This window comes from Mobula hypostoma, chromosome 25 (assembly GCF_963921235.1).
Source record: "Mobula hypostoma chromosome 25, sMobHyp1.1, whole genome shotgun sequence".
NCBI classification, from domain to species: domain Eukaryota; kingdom Metazoa; phylum Chordata; class Chondrichthyes; order Myliobatiformes; family Myliobatidae; genus Mobula; species Mobula hypostoma.
The window spans coordinates 288048-310292 of record NC_086121.1 but is presented as its reverse complement, the minus strand read 5'-3'; the positions used below and the strand labels follow the sequence as shown (position 1 = coordinate 310292).

General features: G+C 40.1%; 1 protein-coding gene across 1 annotated transcript in view; it reads right to left on the bottom strand.

The window, feature by feature from the left end:
* cfap74 (cilia and flagella associated protein 74) overlaps positions 1–22245 on the bottom strand; it is a 355344-nt gene that overhangs the window by 269540 nt on the left and 63559 nt on the right. Inside the window, exon 5 of the mRNA XM_063032843.1 lies at positions 5296–5439. Within this exon, the coding sequence (XP_062888913.1) occupies positions 5296–5439 (144 nt within the window). The remainder of the gene's footprint in view (positions 1–5295; positions 5440–22245) is intronic.

Here is a 22245-nt window from a genome sequence, read left to right as displayed (position 1 = left end):
TTCTGATCAAGGACTCATCTATGGATCTGAATGAGTACACCATGGTCGCTTTGGTCTTTATAAAAACAGTTGTAGATGAGTGTGTACCCACGAAATCATTCAGCCTTCCCTAACCAGAAGTCCTGGATGAACCATGAGATCCACAGTCTGCTGAGGGCCAGATCAGAGGCATTCAAGCGACTGAGAAAGTTACAAGAGGTCCAAGTAAGATCTCTGGAATGCCATTTCACGTGAGAAGTGCCAATTCTGGATGAACTTGAATCAATGAAGGATGCTTGACAGTTGTGGCAGGGCCTTTATACTATCACCTCTTATAAAGTAAAATCAAGCGACATAGGAGACAACATGGCTTTACTTCCAAATGAGTTCAATGCCTTCTATGCTCACTTTAACTGTCAATACATGGAGGAAACATCATGACCTCCCACAGCTCCCAATGATCCTGTGATTACAGTCTCTGACGCTGATTTGCAAACAGCCTTCAGGAGGGCGAATCCACAAAAAGCATCTGGCCCAAAGAAGGTATCTGGCCAAGTACTAAAGATGTGTGCTAGGCAACTGACTGGAGTGAACAGTGAGATCTTTAACCTCTCATTTCAACAGTCTGAGGTACCCATTTGTTTCAACCAAGCTTCACTTATACTGGTGCCTAAGAAAAATGTGGTAACATAAAAGGGTTGATTGATAAGTTCGTGGCCTAAGGTAGAAGGAGTCAATTTTAGAAAACCTAGCACATTTATTTTTCCTATATTTACACACATAGTCCAGCGGTTGTGCAGCATACGGATCTCTTCTTTGTAGAAGTCAACATCTTGCACCTCCAGAAAGTGGTCCACAGCAGGGGTGATTGATAAGTTTGTGGCCTAAAGTAGAACTTTCTGCATAATCACTCAAAGAGTTGAACTGCACGTGCATGTAACGAGAGCTGGATAACTCATCTCCTTCTACCTAGGTTTTCTAAAATTGACTCCTTCTACCTTGGGCCATGAACTTATCAAGCACCGGTCGTATCTCAATTTCTATTATCCAGTACCATTTTAGCATTTAGATCCACAGTGATGAAGTATTTTGAGAGGCTGGTGATGAACCATATCTCTCGTGCCTGAGAAGTAATTAGATCTGCTCCAATTTGCCTACCAGCATAATAGATTCACAACAGATGCCATCTCATTGGCTTTTCACTCAATCCTGAAACATCTGGACACCAAAGTTGCATAGACCAGGATGCTCTTTATCAACTACAGCTCGGCATTTCAATACCACCATTCTCTCAAAATTAATTAATGAGCTTCAAGACCCTGGCCTCAATACCTCTTTGTGCAATTGGATCCTCAATTTCCTCACTCGCAGACCCCAGTTAGTTCAGATTGGCAACAACATCTCCTCCACAATATCCATCGGCATAGATGAATCACAAGGGCATGTGGTTAGTCCTCTGCTCTACTCACTTTACACTTATGATGGAGTGACTAAACATAGCTCCAATGCCATATTCAAGTTTGCTGACAACACCACTGTGGTAGGCCAAATCAAAGCTGGTGATGAATCAGCATACAGGAGGGAGATTGAAAATCAGGCTGAGTGATGCCACAACCACTTCAACTCTGCTTCACATTCCGATTCGGATATGTCCATACATGGCCTCCTCTACTGCCATGATGAGGACAAACTCAGGTTGGAGGAGCAACACCTCCTATACCGTCTGGGTAGTCTCCAGCCCCTTGGCATGAACATTGAATTCTCCAGCTTCCGGTAATTCCCTCCCCCTCCCTTCCCCCATCCCAGTTTCTCTCTGCCCCCTCCTCCAGCTGCCTATCACCTCCCTCATGGTTCCGCCTCCTTCTACTACCCATTGTGCTTCCCCCTATTCCTTCTTCATCTTTCCCTGCCTATCCCCTCCCTGCTTCAAGTGGAGAGGGTCAGCAAATTTAAGTTCCTCAGTTCAGAGGACCTGTCCTGGACCCAGCACCTATGTACAATTATGAAGAAAACTCAGCAGCACCGCTACATCCTCAGGAGTTTGCAAAGAGTCGGCTTGACTTTTAAAACTTTGACAAACTTCTATCGATGTGTGGTGGAGAGTTTTTGAGTGGCTGCATCACAGCCTGGTATGGAAATACCAATGTCCTTGAATGGTAAATCCTACAAAAAGTAATGGATACAGCCAGGTAAAGCCCTCCCTACCACTGAGAGCATCTACACGGAGTGCTGTTGCAGGAGAGCAGCATCCATTATCAGGGACTCCTACCACCCAAGTCATGCTCTCTTCTTGCTGCTGCCATCAGCAAGAAAGTACAGGTGCCTCAGGACTGACACCACTAAGTTCCAAGAACAGTCACTGCCCCTCAACCATCAGGCTCTTGAACCAACAGGGAAAACTTCACTGCCCTATCACTGAAATGTTTGCCAATATTATTTCTTTCGTTTTGTATTTGCAGTTTGTTGTTTTTTGCATACTGATTGAACACCCAAGTTGGTGCAGTCTTTCCTTCTTTCTATTATTCTATTATTGATTTATTGAGTATGCCTGCAAGAAAATAAATATCAGGATTGTATAAGGTGACATATATGTACTTTGATAAGAAATTAAATTTACTTTGAATTTACTTTGAACTTTAAGTGAACATTGAGACACACATTGAATGTTTTAGCAACAGCTTCTTACACTGACAGTGAACCAATGTACACTACCTCACTATTTCTGCTCTGTATTTGCACTACTTATTTAATTAATTTATATATGTTTCTTATTGTAATTTATAGTATATTTTTGTATTGCACTGTACCACAAAACAAAAAAATTCACGCAATATGGCACTATAATAAATATTATTCTGAAGTGACGCAGAAATATCCTTAATCGTCATATATAAGGAACTGAAGGAAGAAATATCAGGAATATACAAACAGTAGCCACTTTAAACACTAGGGTCTATTGTGCATGAAAATCCCAGGAATCAGCAATTTCTGAGATGATCAAACCACCTCATCTGGCACCAACAATCATTCCATGGTCAAAGTCACTTAGATCACATATCTTCCTCATTCTGATATTTGATCTAAACAACAATTGAACCTCTTGAACATGTCTGTATGCTATTATGCATTGAGTTGCTGCCACACGATTGGCTGATTAGATATTTGCATTAATGGACAGGTGCACAGGTGTACCTAATAAAGTCGTCACTGAATGTGAATGCAGCAAATGGAAATGACTCTGCAAATGACATGACTGAAGATTGTACATTTGGGAAGCACAATTTATGCAGATTAACTGTCAATGAATAAATATAGCCAGATACTCAAGCTAGGAGTATTCTCATATGATATGTTGACCAGTCAAATCTAATCTGTTAAAGTTCAGGTTCAGATTCTGTTATTGTCATGTACACCAGGGTGCATTGAACTTGCTCGCCTGAAGCACATAGAGGACACAGTGTACACATCAGTAATAAATAGAACCAGACAGACGAGTGCAAAACCATGGAATGGTGCAAAGTATGGCACTGCAAACTAAAGATTCAAGATTGAAGACGGTTCAATGTAATTCCAGTATACAAGTGAAAAGGAGAAAAAATAATTGTTACTCTGGATTTGATGCTGGCTTCTCCTGGCCTCCATCAGGATTTCCATGAGGGAAGGGAATGGAATCCTGCTGGATTCTTCTGGCCTCCATCCTGTATTCCAGCTGAAAGTTTCAGCCATGTATTTATCTCTTTGACCCACTACCTTCAGGAAGGAGATCCAGGAGCATCAGGATTAGGACTGCCAGACTGGTTATCAGCTTCTTCTCTCAGAACGTGAAACTAATGAATACCCTGCCACCACCTAGGTTTCTAATCAGATCAGTTGCATGCACTTGTGTGGCCATCAGACTCTACTTCGTGTTCAGAGCAACAGTTGCATCAGTTGTATGTGCTTGTGTTATGTTATTCATTCAGGCAAATGTAAAAAAGCTGTGATTTTTGATAGTACTTCATGCAGGAAGGCAACAAATGCAGTCCATTATCTGCACTAAGTGTCTATGCTGATTTTGTTCATTTACAGTCAGTCAAAACAGTGTGGCTGGATACACTGGATGAATTCCTCCATTGATAACTATCAGGAACTAATACACAGTTTTATAGAACTATAGTCGTATTGGTAATGTTCTAATTTGTTCTGTATTTCATTTAAATACATAACATGTTGCTCAGTTAAGGACTAGTTGTCTTTTTTTTATACCTTTTTAACTATTTCAATGAAACCTTCATTAATTGAAGCAGCCACAAAATGTACTGGTCCCAATGTGCCCCAATTAAACAGAATCCACCATATATTAAAAACTACAACTGATTGCATTCAGCAGACGTGTACACAATCTGCAAATAAACAGGACTGTCTCTGACATGAAATAAAATGCTGATTCACCTATTAGATGAATTTGAATAAATAGCTGCATTAACACAGTTAGTAATGGGCTAAAATAAAAACGTACAAAGCTCAATCTGCCTTATACTGAAATACCGATACTGTACTCTTTTGCTGGAAGTCTTTTAAATGGATCTGAACAGCTGAAAGAGCAATGAAGCAATAATGTGTCAGAATTCCTCAGTGAGATGCTCTAATTACTGCCATAGATCATTCCCAACCTTGTAACAACCCATTTGCAAATGAGCTGTCTAAATGCAGCATGTAACAAACTGAAAAGATGTTGTTATTTAAGAAAAAAGAAGTTTGTTGAGACCATAATGAAAGTATTGAAACATTTGTCTATATGATCTTCACTAATATTTTATTAATGGAAAATTAATATTCATCTGTCTATTTTTAGTTAATTTCTAACAAATAAATCTATTGGAATTCTGACTATAAAGATGCTAGCACTCTCCTCTCTAATTAGATTCCTTCTTCTTCAGCCCTTTACCTGTTCCAACTATCAGATTTTATTTCATCCTCCTTGCCCACCCACCCACCTTCCCCTTCACCTGATCTCTCCTACATCCTACCAGCTTCTCACTTCATTGCCCCCCTCCACCCACGAAGTCTCACCTATCTCCTGACAGCTTGTATTCCTTCCTCTCCCCGCCTCCATCTTTTTCAGTTCTGATGAAGGATCTTGGCGCAAAATGTCAACTGTTTATTCATTTCCATAGATGCTGCCTGATCTGCTGAATTCCCTCAGCATTTTGACTATGTGTGTTGCTCTGGATTTCCCGCATCTGAAGAATCTTGTGTTTACTATACCAACCTTCTCTCTAATCCTAAAAATATAAACTTTCTGGAATACTTACTGCCACTGCAATTGTGAAATACCTCAGTTTTTGGACTTCCAAATCTTTTTCCTGAAGGAGAAGCTCAAACTCTAGCTGAATTCTCTGGCGTTTTCGTATCTCTGCCTTCTCAGAGTAGCTCCACCTCTTTTGATGAGAAGAGGTAATTTCCTCTTCACTTTCTTCCCTTAAAAGAACACAATAAATGAGGCTATTACATCTAAATCAAGACATAATATGCCAATTTTGCCATCAACTTTCACATTGACAGTGTATTAAAATCAGCTTGAGAAATAAAAATACTCCAAGTATTTTGTATGCACAGCACCACTTTCCCCTGTTTCCATGCTGTATGAGACTTTGTCTATGAAGTAAAGACCTTAATTGACCCTCAAGAGGAACTATTTAACTCATGGATCTCAGTACCAAACTTAGTGCTATTGAAAACAATCGGGGCATGAGAACATGGCAGGATGTCCCAGCTGCCAGTCTGATTAGTAGCAATGGATAAAAGGTTCAACATCACATCAGCAAATAAGACATCCTAGGATCCTCAGTTTGTTAGAAATTGACCCAAAAGCAGAACAGCAGAGATGATTTAGCTATGAATGATAACTTGAATAATAAACCATAAAATAATAAGTCATGAGGGGCCACAAAACAAGTGAGAACACAACAGACAACAAGGTAAACTCTAGGCAGGGAGACTGAAAGCTAGGAGCAACTGCTTGTGGCTGGCTGGCTCGATGAGTGTACGAGGACTGTGGATGAGAACTGGAGTTAAATAGGCTGCAAGTAATGAATCTGGAATGAGTGGCAAGTGAATCCTATGAGCTAGGTGAAGACTGTAAGTTGCCTGTGGGAGCAAGCCAGACACAGTTAGCTGGATCCCAAGAACGCAGGACTCCAGCTTCTCTTTATCTACAAGGAAGTTTCAACTTAAAACTCATTTCAATTCTGACCTATTGTTCATTCATAATTTTGGCAGACAGTCTTTCAGGTGCTTAGACACCAAGCTCTGAAAGTTGCTTCCTAAAATCTCAGCAACACACACAAGATGCTGGAGGAACTCAGCAGGCCAGACAGCATCTATGGAAAAAAGTACAGTCGACGTTTTGGGCCGAGACCCTTCAGCAGGACTGCTTGGACTTCCAGTACCTGCAGACTCTCCCTTGTCTCTCTTATTTCACTCTCGCTTTCTTTAAGGTCTCTTTTCTGTCCTGAAATGTCCCATCATCATACTATACTAAAGGCACATGGCTGGAAAAACAAAGATTAATATGGGCACTATTTCATGTAAATGTATATTTTGGATGTTTTACACCATGTCTCTTTAGGTTCAGCCAGTTCAGTCATGAGCACTAGCCTCCCCTCCTTTGAAGACACTTCAAAAGATGATACCTCAAAAAGGCAGCATCTGTCATTAAGGACCCTTATCACCCAAAACACTTTCTCATTACTACCATAAGAGGTACAGGAGCCTGAAAACAGACACTCAACGTTTCAGGAACTGTTCTTCCTCCCTCCCCCACCATCAGATTTCTGTACAGACAATGTACACATGAACATTACTTCACTATTTTTGCTCTCTTTTTACATTACTTTTTTGTATATTTATATTTATTGATTTATTTATATTTCTTATTCTAATTATTGGTATATTTTATGTAATGCACTGTTCTACTACCACAAAACCACAAATTTCATGACTAGTCAGTGATGATAAATCTGATTCTGTTATCACCACTGTATACTGTAGCAGTGACATTATGGAAACACAAATATCAGTAGTGACCCTTCAAGCCACACACCAGCCTGATTTTGGATATATTACATTATTACATTGTTCATTGTCGCTGGACTCCTACCCATCTATAGGAGCACCTTCATCAGAGGACTGTGATGGTTCAGTGGATGGCATGCCATCATCTTGTCAAGGATAATTGGAAAGGGGCAATGAAGTTTGACCTTGCAGTGATAGCCATTTCACTCAAAAAGGAATAGTAACAAAGGTCTAATTTCAACACCACCATAGGAGCCTTAGGTCCCACACCAACAGGTTCAGGAACAGTTATTACTCTACAATCATCAGGCTCTGAACCAGTGTGGGTAATTTCACTCCCCTTAGTGCTGAATTGACTACACAACCTGCAGACTTACTTTCGAGGACTCTACAACTCATGTTCTCAGTATTATTTACTTAGATGGTGCTGTGTACATCAACGACTCTCTGCGGGCTGCAGGAAATTGTACCAGTTTTCTTCTTAAGTATACTCCTTTTGAACTACTTATTAATGCAATCTGCAACATGTAAATTTCCTCTAAACAGCAGACTACCGAACTACATCAATGATCTTCAAATCTCATGCTCAACAGTTAAATGTGGAGCAGTTAGGCACAGCATCGTTAAGGGTCAACTCCATGACCATGGCTGAAAACGCAGCAGGAGAGGCAGGATTCAAACCAGGCTGAGGCACAGGGGTATGAGGCCTTCTCTTCCAAGCAGCTTGTTGGCGAATGTGCAGTCCCTTGAAAGTAAGGATGACGATCATGGTCCAGAATGGCAGCTTAAATCAACAGCTCCTCAGGAAAAACGCATATTTTGCCCCGTTAATCCATCAAATATAAGATCTTCTGAAAATATCTGAATTGATAAGGGGGGCAAGAATGGCGAAAAAGAATGGAGATAAAAGAAGCATCACTGCGGAGCCTATGGAAGAGAGAGGTACAACAAGTGGCTCTCCTATACGTGTTCGTGGTAGCGAAGCTGACGCGGGGCCATGTTCAGGCAAAGTGGCAAATATGATAAAAATTCTGGAAGAGATAAGGGAAGTCCAAAAAGATATAAAACAGCAACTAAATGATATAAAGTCAGAGCTTGCCAATGTCAATCAGAAAATAGCGGTGGCAGAGACTTGAATTGAGAGGGTGGAAGATCGCGTGCAAAACGTGGAACAGATACTAGGTAAGACGATAAAAATATTAAATCAACAGGAAAGTTCGAGGGGGGAGGAGAAGATGGTGCGACGCAGCGCGCGCAGCCGCTCTGAATTGATATCGTATTTGTGAAGTAGGATGCCGTGCACAATCCTGATTTGATGGAGGCAGCCGTGAGAAGCACGGAGGAACACTTGGATAAACTTCTGAAATGCCTGCTTCGCTGCCGCTGCTACTGTGCGATCGAGAATCTTCGGAGGGGAAGGCCCCAAATCCTCGGCTTTGCCTATTGCCTGTTGCCGGGGCTGGGGTCGAAGCGCTCGGCAGAGATGGTGCTCGGTGTCAGAGAGCGGGTTGGAGGCTCGAAGTTTTCGGACGGACTCGGAGTCAGACTGTGGTTGGGACCTTCCAGGATGCTGCATTGGCAAGTTTGCGACGCTGGAAGCTCACGGCAAGAAAAGTTTTCTTCCTTCAACCATCTGCACGAGATGATGGGACTTTTGAGAGACTTTGAGATTTTTTTTACCATGCCCATGGTCTGTCCTTCTATCAAATTACAGTATTGCTCGCACTGTTGTAACTATATGTTATAGTTATGTGGTTTTTGTCAGTTTTTTTAGTCTTGATTTGTCTTGTGTTTCTGTGATATCACACTGGAGGAACAAATTGTATAATTTCTTAATGCATGCATTACTAAATGACAATAAAAGAGGACTGCATGTCCTCATAATCTAATCTAAATCTAAGTAAATTGCTTGACCAAGAGGGAAGATCGAGGCAGAAAAATATCAGGATTTATAATGTTCCCGAAGGAGCGGAGGGATTGTCAATGATGGAGTTTGTAGAAAAGTTGCTGCGGGAAGCACTGGAGATTCCCCCAACTATGGAGATTGAAATTGAGAGGGCACATCGTACGCTCGTCCCAAGGCCTTCTAGAGACAGAGAAAGTAAGCCGCGCTCAATAGTACTTAGATTCCTTCAATTCAAGAGCAAGGCGGAGATTCTACGAGGGGCCTGGGGTAAGAAGAGGGTGTTTTGGAATGGGAAGTTAATATATTTCGATCATGGTTATCTCCTGGCGGTCCTACAGAAACAGAAGGAATATTCTGAAACGAAACGAATATTAAAGCAAGAAAAGATTAAATTCCAAACCCCGTACCCTGCTAAACTGAGAGTGTTTTTCAAAGGAGGGATACAGCTATATCAGACAGTGGAAGAGGAGACTACATACATGAACAACAGAGGGCTGCCCATTAGCGTGGTCAAACCAAGGGTAAGTCTGGCTGAGCAGTTACCCCGATCTGCTTGGGAAATAGTAAGAGTACCGAGAAAGCAGGAGACGGGAGGAGGACGAGAGAAGGATATTAGTTATAGACTGTGAGTTCTCCGAAGACAGCTCTCACCTCCTCCAGAAGAGCCATGAGGTTTGGCTAACTTTAAAAGTGCTGATAAACTAAACAGAAGCAAAAATAGACGGTGATATACCTATCTCAAGAAATACGTATTATAATGTGGATTTTATATTACTCAATTTTTTAAAAATTCATTTATTCACTCCTTTTTCCCCACCTAAATGAGAATATATATACATGGGAGGAATACACAGGGAAATCATTTCAGTGTAATAGACATAGATTTTTTAACTTACTTTTATAGGTACTGCAGTGGGGGCCCTCAACTCACAGGTAGGAGGGGCTATCCCCCACGGCTAGACGTTTCCTCTAGCTCAACCCAGGGTCATCTAGAGACCCCAGCCTTGGAATCACACCTTTGTTACCTTTTTTCTATTATTCACGTTTCTTGGTTCTTATTTGTTCAGGGAGTAGATCAATTAAGTTATATTCGGCAAATTTCAATGATATACTAACAGATAAATACACATGGCTAAGGACAAAGTAAAATTCATTCCTTTTAATGTCAATGGGCTGTTAAATCCAATCAAATGAAGTAAAATGCTATCAAAAATGAAAAAAAGAACAAGCCCATGGAGTATATTTACAGGAATCTCACTTAAGTGATAATGAACATGGAAAATTAAAGAGAATGGGCTTCACTAATTTGTTTTTCTCCTCATATAAATCAGGACATAAAAGAGGAGTTGCTATTCTCATCTCAAGCAAGCTAAATTTTGAAAAAGTATTCCAAATGGGAGATAAGGAGGGCAGATATATTCTGGTAAGGGGGAATATAGAGGGATATCCAGTTACTTTATTGAATATATACGCACCCCCAGGAGGTGGTATTAGTTTCTTCCAGAAAATTACTAATATTATGGTAACAGAAACAGAAGGTCTCTTGATATATGGGGGAGACTTAAATTTACAATTACAACCAAAGTTAGACTCTTCCAATAGAAAAACTTATGAAACAAAGTCCTTACATAAGAGAGTTAACACTCTTTTTGAGGATATTGGTCTAATTGATATATGGAGGGACCTTTTCCCCGATTACACTCATTATTCTGCCCCCCATTCCGTATATACAAGAAGAGACTATTTCATAACATTTGGAAAAGATAAAGACAAAGTAAACACCTGTGGAATTGGGACAACAGATGGAAGTGACCATGCACCTATATATTTATCTGTTGATTTTGACCTACAACCAAAGAACACTATTTGGAAACTAAATTCAAGTCTACTCAATGATTCCTATTTTAAGGAACAAATTAAAAAAGAAATTGGTCTTTACTTAGAATTCAATGATAATGGAGAGGTTTCACCTCTCATTCTATGGGATACTCTGAAGGCTGTCTAAGAGGGAAAATTATAGTGCTATCTTCATATAAGAAAAAAATAAGGAATAAAACATTAGAGGAATTACAAAATAAGCTGAAGGAACTAGAAAAAAAACACAAATTGAGTTTGGCACAGGATACACTAGAGGAAATTAAAAAAATTAGGAATGAAATTAATAGTTTGGCTATACAAGAAATTAGAAAAAATTTAATGTTTCTGAAACAAAGACACTATGAAAGTGGATCTAAATCTATGAAAATACTGGCGTGGAAACTGAAAAAAAAGATAGCAGAAAATACAATTCATAGAATTAGGGATCCAAGAACAAAAGTGATAAAAAAAAATAAGCAAAGTGAAATTCAAGAAGCTTTTGAAATGTTTTACAAAACTCTATATTCCAAAGCTCCGGGGGAAGCATAGCCCAGATTGACACCTTCCTGAATTCTTTAGGCAAAGAACAAAATAGAACGATGACTGCTGACATAACTGAAGCTGAACTAAAAACTGCAATTAGTAGGCTTAAATTAAGCAAGTCACCAGGATCAGATGGATATGCGGTAGAGTGGTATAAAGAATTTAGAAATGAGTTAATTCCTGTTTTGCTCACCACACTGAACTGGGCTCTAAGAAAGGCGCAAATGCCACCCAGCTGGAAGGAGGCGATAATCTCAGCTATACCGAAAGAAGGCAAGGATAAAATGGAATGTGGGTCATTTAGACCAATATCTGTTCTTAATGTGGACTGTAGATTATTTACCTCCATCATGGCCAAACGATTAGAAGAGTTTCTACCCACACTGATACATAATGATTAGACAGGATTTATACAACGATGCCAAACACAAGACAATATAGGAAGGACACTTCACATTGTGGATCATATAAAAAAAATGAAATTGAAGCAATAGTGATAAGTGTGGACGCTGAAAAGGCATTTGATTCAGTTAATTGGAATTTTCTTTACAGAATTTACATAGATTTGGTCTACTTGACACAAATATTAAAACTATACAGGCACTATATGACAATCCTACTGCTAGGATTAAAATCAATGGATATTTATCTAATAGTTTTATCCTAGAAAGGGGCATGAGACAGGGTTGTGCATGGTCACCACTACTCCTCGCATTATATCTGGAACCATTAGCTCAACACATCAGACAAAGTGAAGATATCAGGGGAATTACTATTAAAGGGACAGACCATAAATTGGCCTGTTACACGGATGACATTTTGATCTATCTAGGGCAATCAACATGCTCTTTACCTAAATTGATGCAATCCTTTGAACAATATGGCCAATTATCAGGATACAAGATCGACATAGATAAAACCCAACTACTTTCATATAGCTATAGCCCACCAAGAGAAACTGAAAGTAGATATCCTTGGGCATGGCAAACAGAGTATGTCAAATATTTGGGCATCATTATGCCAAAAGATTTGGCAAAATTATCAGAATGCAATTATCAGCCTATATATAAAAAAATTAAGGAAGATATAACAAGATGGAACCTAATTCCTTTTCTTGGTTTCAGTTCAAGGATTGAATCTCTTAAAATGAATATACTGCCCAGATTTCTATATCCCTTTCAGACCCTACCAATAGAGATGAACCAAAATCAATTCAATGAATGGAACAAGATGCTATCAAGATATATATGGCACGGTAAAAGGTCTAGGGTCTGTCTCAGAACTTTACAATTAGCCAAGGAAAAGGGGGGATGGGCTCTACCTTCTCTTAGAGATTACTATTTTGCAGCACAGTTGAGAGCTGTGATATGCTGGTGCAACCCATCATATGACGCTCAATGGAAAAACATTGAGGAGAGGATACTTTCCATCCCCATACAGGCAATTTTGGCTAATAACAACCTACAAAGTTACATAAATAGTATTGATACTATTGGGTGAAATGGACTCTTAAAATATGGAAAACTATTATAAAAGAATATAAACTAGAGAGAGACATTGCAATTATTAAATGGTGTGCATATGACTCGGATTTTACGCCAAATAAACTGGATGCTAGATTTAAGGACTGGACAGCTAAAGGAATAACAGCTATTTGCAATATAATGAAAGAAGGAACACTGTTCAGTTTTGAAATGCTCAAAGAGAAACACATCAGAAAAATAAGACTCTTATTGGTATTTACAGATGCGACAGTATGTTAATAGGACAGTTAAAAATGTAACCAAGTCAAGTACATGTTTGAAAGCACTATTTAGAAAAGCATATAATTCAGACAATGGTATTAGAATCATTTCAAGCGTGTATAAGGGTTTGTCAAATCTTAAAACACATTCGACTTCATACATTAAAACAAAATGGGAGAAGGGAGGAGGGATAATAATATCTGAGGAAGACTGGACAGTAATATGGAGGTATCAATGGAAGTGTACCAGTTCACAGAAATGGAGGAAGTTCGGGTGGAAAAACTTGATAAGATATTTTATTACAACTTCTCAGAAATCTCACTATGATAGTAACCCCCCCTGTTTGCTGGAGAAATTGTGGAAATCAAAATGCAAACCATTATAATATTTTCTGGGAATGCCTCGTTATCAGACTGTTGGAGTGGGATATACAATGCCCTACAAGACATCTTTAAATGTGAAATACCCTTAGAAAGTAAGACCACATATTTTGGGTATATACCTCAAGAACGGTTGAAAAGAGATAAATATTTAATGAATATACTGCTGGTGGCTGGTAAAAAGACCCTTACCAGGAAATGGTTATCACAGGAGAGCCCAACTTTAAATGTATGGATGGAAACTACAATGGACATTTACAAAATGGAGAAGATAACAGCACCTGTTAATCATAAGTTGGAACAATTTGTTTCATACTGGGAAAAATGGTTTAACTACATAACACCTCATAGGCCTGATTTTATTCTCACAAGTCAATGAATATGTTATAAAAAAAAGATCACTCCCCACTCTGTACATAGTTTTCTTCTTTTGATTGTTCTTTCTTTCCTCTCCTTTCTATAAGTGTATACTTCAGATAAATATTATGTGGAAATTTGTGACAAATATGACTATATGATATATATGTACAGTACCTGAAATACATCTTATGGAAATGTTTGTTTGATGATGAACTTCAATAAAAAATAAATTCCAAAAAAAGGAATGAAGATCACAGGGCAAGGCTGCTGACACAGATGAGGTAGATCTCAATTGTTTGTTGCATTGAGACTCGGTTAACAGCGAACATGTGGACACAGTTATCCAATCAGAAGGTTTTATGATTTTCAGAATGGATCGAACCTCAGGAAAGAGGTAACGGTGTATGCTTTTTAGTAAATTCTCTTTGTTGCACAGATGTCAACTTCTTGTTCCCCTGACTTAGAACAACTAATGAATAAATGTAGACCATTCTACTTGCATCAACAGTTCTCATCCATGATCCCGACCGCAGTTTACATACCACCAGCAGATGATTATAAGCAAGCGCTCACAGAACTGCATGATGCTCTCTGTAAACAACAAACAGCCCTTTCTGATGCATTTCAAATTATAGTTGAAGTAAACCCTGCATTCTCACCAACATGTAACCTGTTACACCAGAGGTCCCAACACATTAGATCACTGCTACACTACGATAAGGAATGTCTATTGTTCCTTCCCGAGACCACATTTTGCTAAGTTGAATCATTTGGCTGTACTCCTACTAACAGTGTACAGGCAGAGCCTAAAGAGCAAGGGTCCAGATCTCAAGACAGCTAAGAGGTGGATGCAGGAGGCTGAGGAATGGTTACAGAATTGCCTTGAGTAAGTCGACTGGGCCATCTTCAAGAACTCATCTGTGGACCTGAATGACTACACAAGGATCGTTACAGACTTTATTAAAACAGCTGTGGATGACTGCATCCCCACAAAATCATATTCAGGGTTTTCCCCAATCAGAAGCCCTGGATGAACAATGAAATCCAGAACCTGCTGAGAGCCAGATCAGAGGTATTCAAGTCTGGAGATCAAGAATGCTACATGGTGCAACAATGATCTCCGGAAAGCCACCTTTCGGGTGAAATGGAGATTCCAGACCAGACTGGAATCAATGAGGGATGCTCGACAGTTGTGGATGGGTTTGAATGCCATAACCTCCTACAAGGTTAAATCTTGCAATATAGGGGGACAGCAGAGCTTCACTTCCTGATAAACTCAATGCCTTCTATGCTCGTTTTGACTACCAGAACAGGGAAGAACCATCGCGCACCCCCATTTTTCCCAATGATCCTTTGGTCTCGGTTTCTGAAGATAATGTGTGGGCTGCCATCAAAAGAATGAATCCAAGGAAAGTACCCAGTCCGCATGGAGTATGTGGCTGAGTACTGAAGACTTGTGCTGACAAACTGGATATCTTCAACCTCTCGCTTTGGCAGTGTGTGGTACCCACCTGCTTCAAGCAGGCTTCAATCAGACCAGTGTCCAAGAAGAGCATGGTAACCTGTTTAAATGACTGTCGCCCAATGGCACTTGCATCCACAGTGATGAACCATTTTGAGAGGCTGGTGTTGAAGCACATCAGCTTCAGTCTGAGTGGCAAATTGGATCCACTCCAATTCACCTACTGAAGTAACTGGTCTACAGTAGATGTTATTGCATTTGCTCTTCACACAACTCTGGAACATTTAGACATAAAGATGCATATATCAGGATGCTCTTTATCGATTACAGCTCGGCATTTAGCACCATCATCTGCTCAAAACTAATCAGTAAACTCCAAGACCTTGCCCTCAATACCCCTTTGTGCAATTGGATCCTGGATTTCCTCACTTGTAGACCCCAGTCACTTCGGATTGGCAGAAACATCTCCACCACATTCTCCACCAGCAGAGGAACACCTTAGGATGTGTACTTAGCCTCCTGCTCTACTTGCTTTACACCTATAACTGTGTGGCTAAGTACAGTAGTACAACTCTAACACCATATACAAGCTTGCTGATGACACCACTGTTGTGGGCTGTATCAAAGGGAGTGATGAATCAGCATTCAAAAGGGAGGTTGAAAGCTTGGCTGAGTGGCATAATAACAACAACCTCGCACTCAATGTCAATAAAACCAGGAGAAGGAAACCAGAGGTTCATGAGCCAGTAATCATCAGAGGATTAGAGGTGGAGAGGGTCAGTAACTTTAAATTCCTGTCACTATCTCAGAGGATCTGTCCTGGACCCATCATATTGCAAAGAAAGCCTGATAGCACCTCTACTTCTTTAGGAGTCTGTGGAGGTTTGGTGCATCATTGTAAATCTTGGCAAACGTCTATAGATGTGCGGTGGAAAGTGTGCTGACTGGCTGCATTACAGCCTGGTATGGGAACACCAATGCCTTTGAGCACAAAATCCTACAAAAGGTAGTGGATTCAGTCCAGTACATCACCGGTCAAGCCGTCCCAACCATTGAACACTTCTACATGAAATGTTGCCATAGAAAAGCAGCATCCATCATCAAAGATCCTCACCACCCAGGCAATGCTCTTTTCTTGCTGCTGCCATCAGGCAGAAGATATTCAGGACTCGCACCACCAGGTTCAAGAACAGTTACTACCCCTCAATCTTCGGGCTCTTGAACAAAAGGGAATAGCTACACTCATTTAAGGACTCTGCTATATTGTTATTTCATGCTCGTTATTTATTGCTGTTTACTTATATCTGCATTTGCACAGTTTACAGTAACTGTTTTACAGATTTGCTAAGTATGACAGCAAAAAAAGAACCTCAGGTTTGTATGTGATGACATGTATGTACTCTGATAATAAATCTTACATTGAACTTTGAACTTTGAATTATTGACACAATTTGTATTCTTTTACACATTGGATATTTGTCAGTCTTTGTTAAGTATAGATTTCCATGAACTCTATGGTATTGTTTTACTTTTCTTTGAATGCTTGCAAGAAAGTGAGTCTCAGGGTAGTATGTGGTGACATATATGTAATTTGATAATAAATTTTCTTTGAACTTTGAACCAGATTGACGCTATTTCTAGATTAATGTAGTGATAACAAAGAGTCATACAGACCCCTTTTACTACACTGGACTCTGTTAACACTTAGTTGATGTATATAGGACAAAATCAGAGGAATAGTTACTACAAACTGATAGATTTAATGTTAAATGTGGAAGTAACAAGTATTTAGCATGAATAATATTTCAATATCAAGGTAATATCAACTTTTTTCAATTTTCAAAATATCAAAACAGCATTCACTTCTCTTGCATTAAGTCAGACTATAGAATTGGAACTTAAAATACATTTGCTAACTTCCTGCATGGTGAAACATCATGATAGTCTACTAGTTCAGTATCTTTACTATCTTTGGACTAACTTGACACTACCATTATCAGTAAAAAATAATTGCTTAAAACAATCCCACAATAAGTTAGAACTGTATCTCTCATAATTGTATTAAAATAACTATTCACAAGTTGGAATTACAAAAGAAGCTTCATAATTATATTAAATTCTGCCATGGATAGTTCCAAGTCTGGCTGCAAAAAGTGGTGGGTTGGGCATGGGGCTAGCAACCCCATCCTATAAAATCCAGAGCTGCATAAACACCAACTGAATCTCCAAAGACCTCATCGCTCACAGGGAGAGGAAGGATCTTCACCTAGCAGACATATCCTTGGGTTACACATGGACTTGAAAGACTGGCCCAGGACAGAGGACTCTGGCAAGCTGCTGTCGGTAGCCTATGCCCCAGTAGTGGTGAACGGACTTAAGAAGAAGACTACACAAGCACATCCAGCATTGATGTAATTTTCTCAAGCTAGCTGTGTTGCACCTAGCCCAGGTGTTAGTCTGGCTAAATTAAACAGAATAACATCCACGTTTAAGATGCTGGAATTTAAATGCCTGCAGACTGTATTGTATATTCTATCCAGGTCCAAATAATTGTTTCAGAGTAATAATTACTGTATTATCTGTAATTCTATCTGCAATAAAAAATTCTAAATTATTTGTGGGCAAGTTTAATTTTTCTCAGTTACAGAATGTGTTGACACATATACAAGCTGACAAATAAGTAAAGAACTGGTGTTGGAATTAGGGTTGGGGATCATTTGTCACACCTCAAACTGGCCACCAGAGGGAGGCAGAGATGACAAGGCCAACCCCTTCCTGCTCACCTGCCTATTAGGCTAATTATTAGTTCATTGATATTACCTGTGCCTTGTTTGTAGGCCTATAGAAGTTCCTTGTTTCTATGCTCAGTCTTGGAATCATTTTTTTTTAAAGTGGACCTTTGCTTTTGTTTGTAGGAATCTCTACTTTCTAGTTAATTTTTTTTTGGATTTTGACTTTGCCTGTGTGTTTTTTTTTGGATCCTCTGAATCTACCTTGCCTGCAAAGGAATACAGTAAAGCCTTGTTAGATTTTGTAGGAGTAGAAGTAGGCCATTCAGCCCATCGAGGCTGTTCCTCTGTTCAATCATGGCTGATCCAATTCTTCCAGTCATCCCAATTCCTCTGCCTTCTCCCCATAATTTTTGGTGCCCTGGCTAATTAAGAACCTATCTATCTCTGCCTTAAATGCACTCAATGAATTGGCCTCCACAGCCACTCATGGCAACAAATTCCACAGATTTACCACCCCCTGACTAAAGTAATTTCTCCACATATCTATTCTAAATGGACGTCCTTCAATCCTGAAGTTGTGCCCTCTTGTCCTAGACTCCCCTACCATGGGAAATAACTTTGCCATATCTAATTCGTTCAGGCCATTTAATATTCGGAATGTTTCTATAAGATTCACCCCTCATTCTCCTGAACCTCAGGGATTACAGTCCAAGAGTTGCCAGACGTTCCTCATACGGTAACCCTTTCATTCCTGGAATCATTCTTGTGCATCTTCTCTGAACCCTCTCCACAGTCAGTATATCCTTTCTAAAATAAGGAGCCCAAAACTGCACACAATATTCCAAGTGTGATCTCACAAGTGCCTTATAGAGCCTCAACATCACATCCCTGCTCTTATATTCTGTACCTCTAGAAACGAATGCCAACATTGCATTTGCCTTCTTCACCACCAACTCAACCTGGAGGTTAACCTTTAGGATATCCTACACAAGTCCCTTTGTATCTCTGTGTTTTGAATTCTCTCTCCATCTAAATCATAGTCTGCAAGTTCATTTCTTCCACCAAAGTGCACGACCATGCACTTTCCAACATGGTACTTCATTTGCTACTTCTTTGCCATTCCCCTAAACTATCTAAGTCTCTCTGCAGGCTCTCTGTTTCCTCAAAACTACCCACTCCTCCACTTATCTTTGTATCATCGGCAAATTTAGCCTCAAATCCATTAATCCCATAGTTCAAATCACTGACGTACATCGTAAAAAGCAACGGTCCCAACAGCGACCCCTGTGGGACTCCACTGGTAACCAGAAGCCAACCAGAATAGGATCCCTTTATTCCCACTCTCTGCTTTCTGCCGATCAACCCATGCTAGTAACTTCCCTGTAATTCCATGGACTCTTATCATGCTAAGCAGCCTCCTGTGCGGCACCTTGTCAAAAACTTCTGAAAATCCAAGTACACCACATCCACTGCATCTCCTTTGTCTACCCTGCTTATAATTTCCTCAAAAAATTGCAGTAGGTTAGTCAGGCAGGATTTTCCTTTCAGGAAACCATGCTGGCTTTGGACTATCGTCATGTGCCTCTAGGTACTCCGTAATCTCATCCCTAACTATCAATTCCAACAACTTTCCAACCACTGATGACAGGTCTATAGCTTCCTTTCTGCCTCCCACCCTTCTTAAATAGCAGAGTAACATTTACAATTTTCCAGTCATCCAGTAAAATGCCAGAATCTATCGATTCTTGAAAGATCATTATTAATGCCTCTGCAATCTCTGCAGCTACTTCCTTCAGAACCTGAGGGTGCATTCCATCAGGTCCAGGAGATTTATCCACCCCCAGACTATTAAACTTCCTGAGCACCTTCTCAGTTGTAATTTTGACTGCACATATTTCACTTCCTTGACACTCTTGAATGTCCGGTATTCTGCAGATGCCTTCCATTGTGAAGACTGATGCAAAATACGCATTCAGTTCCTCTCCTATCTCTGTGTCTCTCATTACAATATCTCCAGCATTGTTTTCTAGTGGTCCTATATCTACCCTCAACTGTCTTTTACCCTTTATATACTTAAAATTTTTTTAGTATCTTCTTTGATATTAGTTGCCAGATTCCATTCATAATCTATCTTTTCCTTCCTAATGACCTTCTTAGTTTCCTTCTGCAAGTTTTTAAAAGCTTCCCAGTCCTCTATCTTGCCACTAGTTTTGGCTTCATTGTATGCCCTCTCTTTTGCTTTTACTTTGGCTCTGACTTGTCAGCCACAGTAGTGTCCTTCTTCCATTCGAAAATTTCTTTATATTTGGAATACATCTGTTTTGCACTTCCCTCATTTTTCGCAGAAACTCCAGCCATTTCTGCTCTGCTGTCCTTCCTGCGAGTGTCCCTTTCCAGTCAATCTTGTCCTGTTGCCCTCTCATGCCACTGTAATTTCCTTTATTCCACTGAAATGCCATTATATTGGAATCTCGTTTCTACTTCTCAAATTTCAAGGTGAACTTGATCATATTGTGATCACTGTTCCCTAAGTGTTCCTTAACCTTAAGCTCTCTTATCACCTCCGGATCATTGCACAACACCAAATCCAGCACAGCCAATCCCCTAGTGGGTTGAACAACAAGCTATTCTAAAAAGCTATCTCTTAAACATTCTACAAATTCTCTCTCTTGAGGTCCAGTACTGGCCTGGTTTTCTCAATTCACTTTCATATTAAAGTCCCAACAATTATCATGACATTGCCCTTCTGACACGTCTTTTCTATCTCCTGCTGTAATTTGAAATCCACATCCCAGCTGCTATTTGGAGGCCTGTATACAACTGCCATTAGGGTCCTTTTACCCTAGCCATTTCTTAACTCAATCCATAGAGACACTACACCTTCCGATCCTACGCCTTCCCTTTCTAATGATTTAATATTATTTCTTATACACAGGGCCAGACCACCCCATCTGCCTAATAACCTATCTTTCCGATGCACCATATTTCTGTGGATATTCAGCTCCCAATGGCAGCCATCCTTTAGTCACAACGTCATACTTGCCAATCTGTAGCTGAATTTCAAGATCATCCACTTTATGTCTTATCTTGCATGCATCCAAATATAACACCTTCAGTACAGTATTTGTTGCTTTCTGTTTTAACTGCACCATGCCTCTATTGCCCTGTAACTCATCCCACTGGCTGTGATTATGCCTCATCTCCTTCCTGTCCTTTCTATCATCTCTGTCGCACACTAACTTTGATTTATTTCTGTTTTCCCCTTCCTCAGCCTTATCACTCTGGTTCCCATCTCCCTGCCAAATTAGTTTAAACCTTCTCTAACAGCTCTATTAAACCTGCCTGCGAGGATATTGGACCCCTTTGGGTTCAGGTGTAACCTGTCCTTTTTGTACAGGTCATACCTCCCCCAGAAGAGGCCCCAATGATCCAGGAACCCAAAGCCCTGCCCCCTACACCAGTCTCTCAGCCACGCATTAATATGCTTAATCATGCTATTCTTCATGCTATAATTTTGTGAATTTTCTCTGCATTGGGATCTCCAATATTTAGTGTGAGGGAAGTTAAGACTGAAGTTACCCAGTGAGCTGTAAGCAAGACTGAGCCATCATGATGGACGTCGCAGAGGAGTAACTGCTCTGTGCTACTGTTGCTAAGCAGGGAACTTTGTCTGGAAAACATCAGGGACAACTGCAGCAGCTGATGGATGCTGTTAAGCAATTAGCTGAGTCTCTTTAGCTGTTACATGCATGGCTTCCCTAAGATCCTTCTTCTGGTGCAATGCCAATGCCTGCACCACTTCTGCCTCCTGGGATAGTGTGACCTGAAAATGTGCCAGTTGAATCCAGGTAGATGCAAAGATTTTCTGTCTCAGTGTGTCCTTGTGTTTGAGATCCAATCCTCAGTCTTCCAGTCTAACAAATCCAAGACTGCCTCATTATATCGCTGCAGTCAGATTATGCACTAAAGTGGGCAACTGCTCTACAGTCCCAGCAAACTACAACTTGTAGTGATTGAAAAGTGTACAAGGAACCCTTAAACATGTTTTTGACCACCAGTGAGTGGCTGGGAGGCAGCTAGGTGGCTGCTAGATCTGTGCCAGGAGGCCTGATCTGTTGCAGATTTTGCAATAGAATTCTGGACTCTGGCAGCTGAAAGCCAATGGGATTTTGAAGCACTCCTCACAACCTTTCACTGCGGCCTCTGAAGAAGTGAAAGATGAACT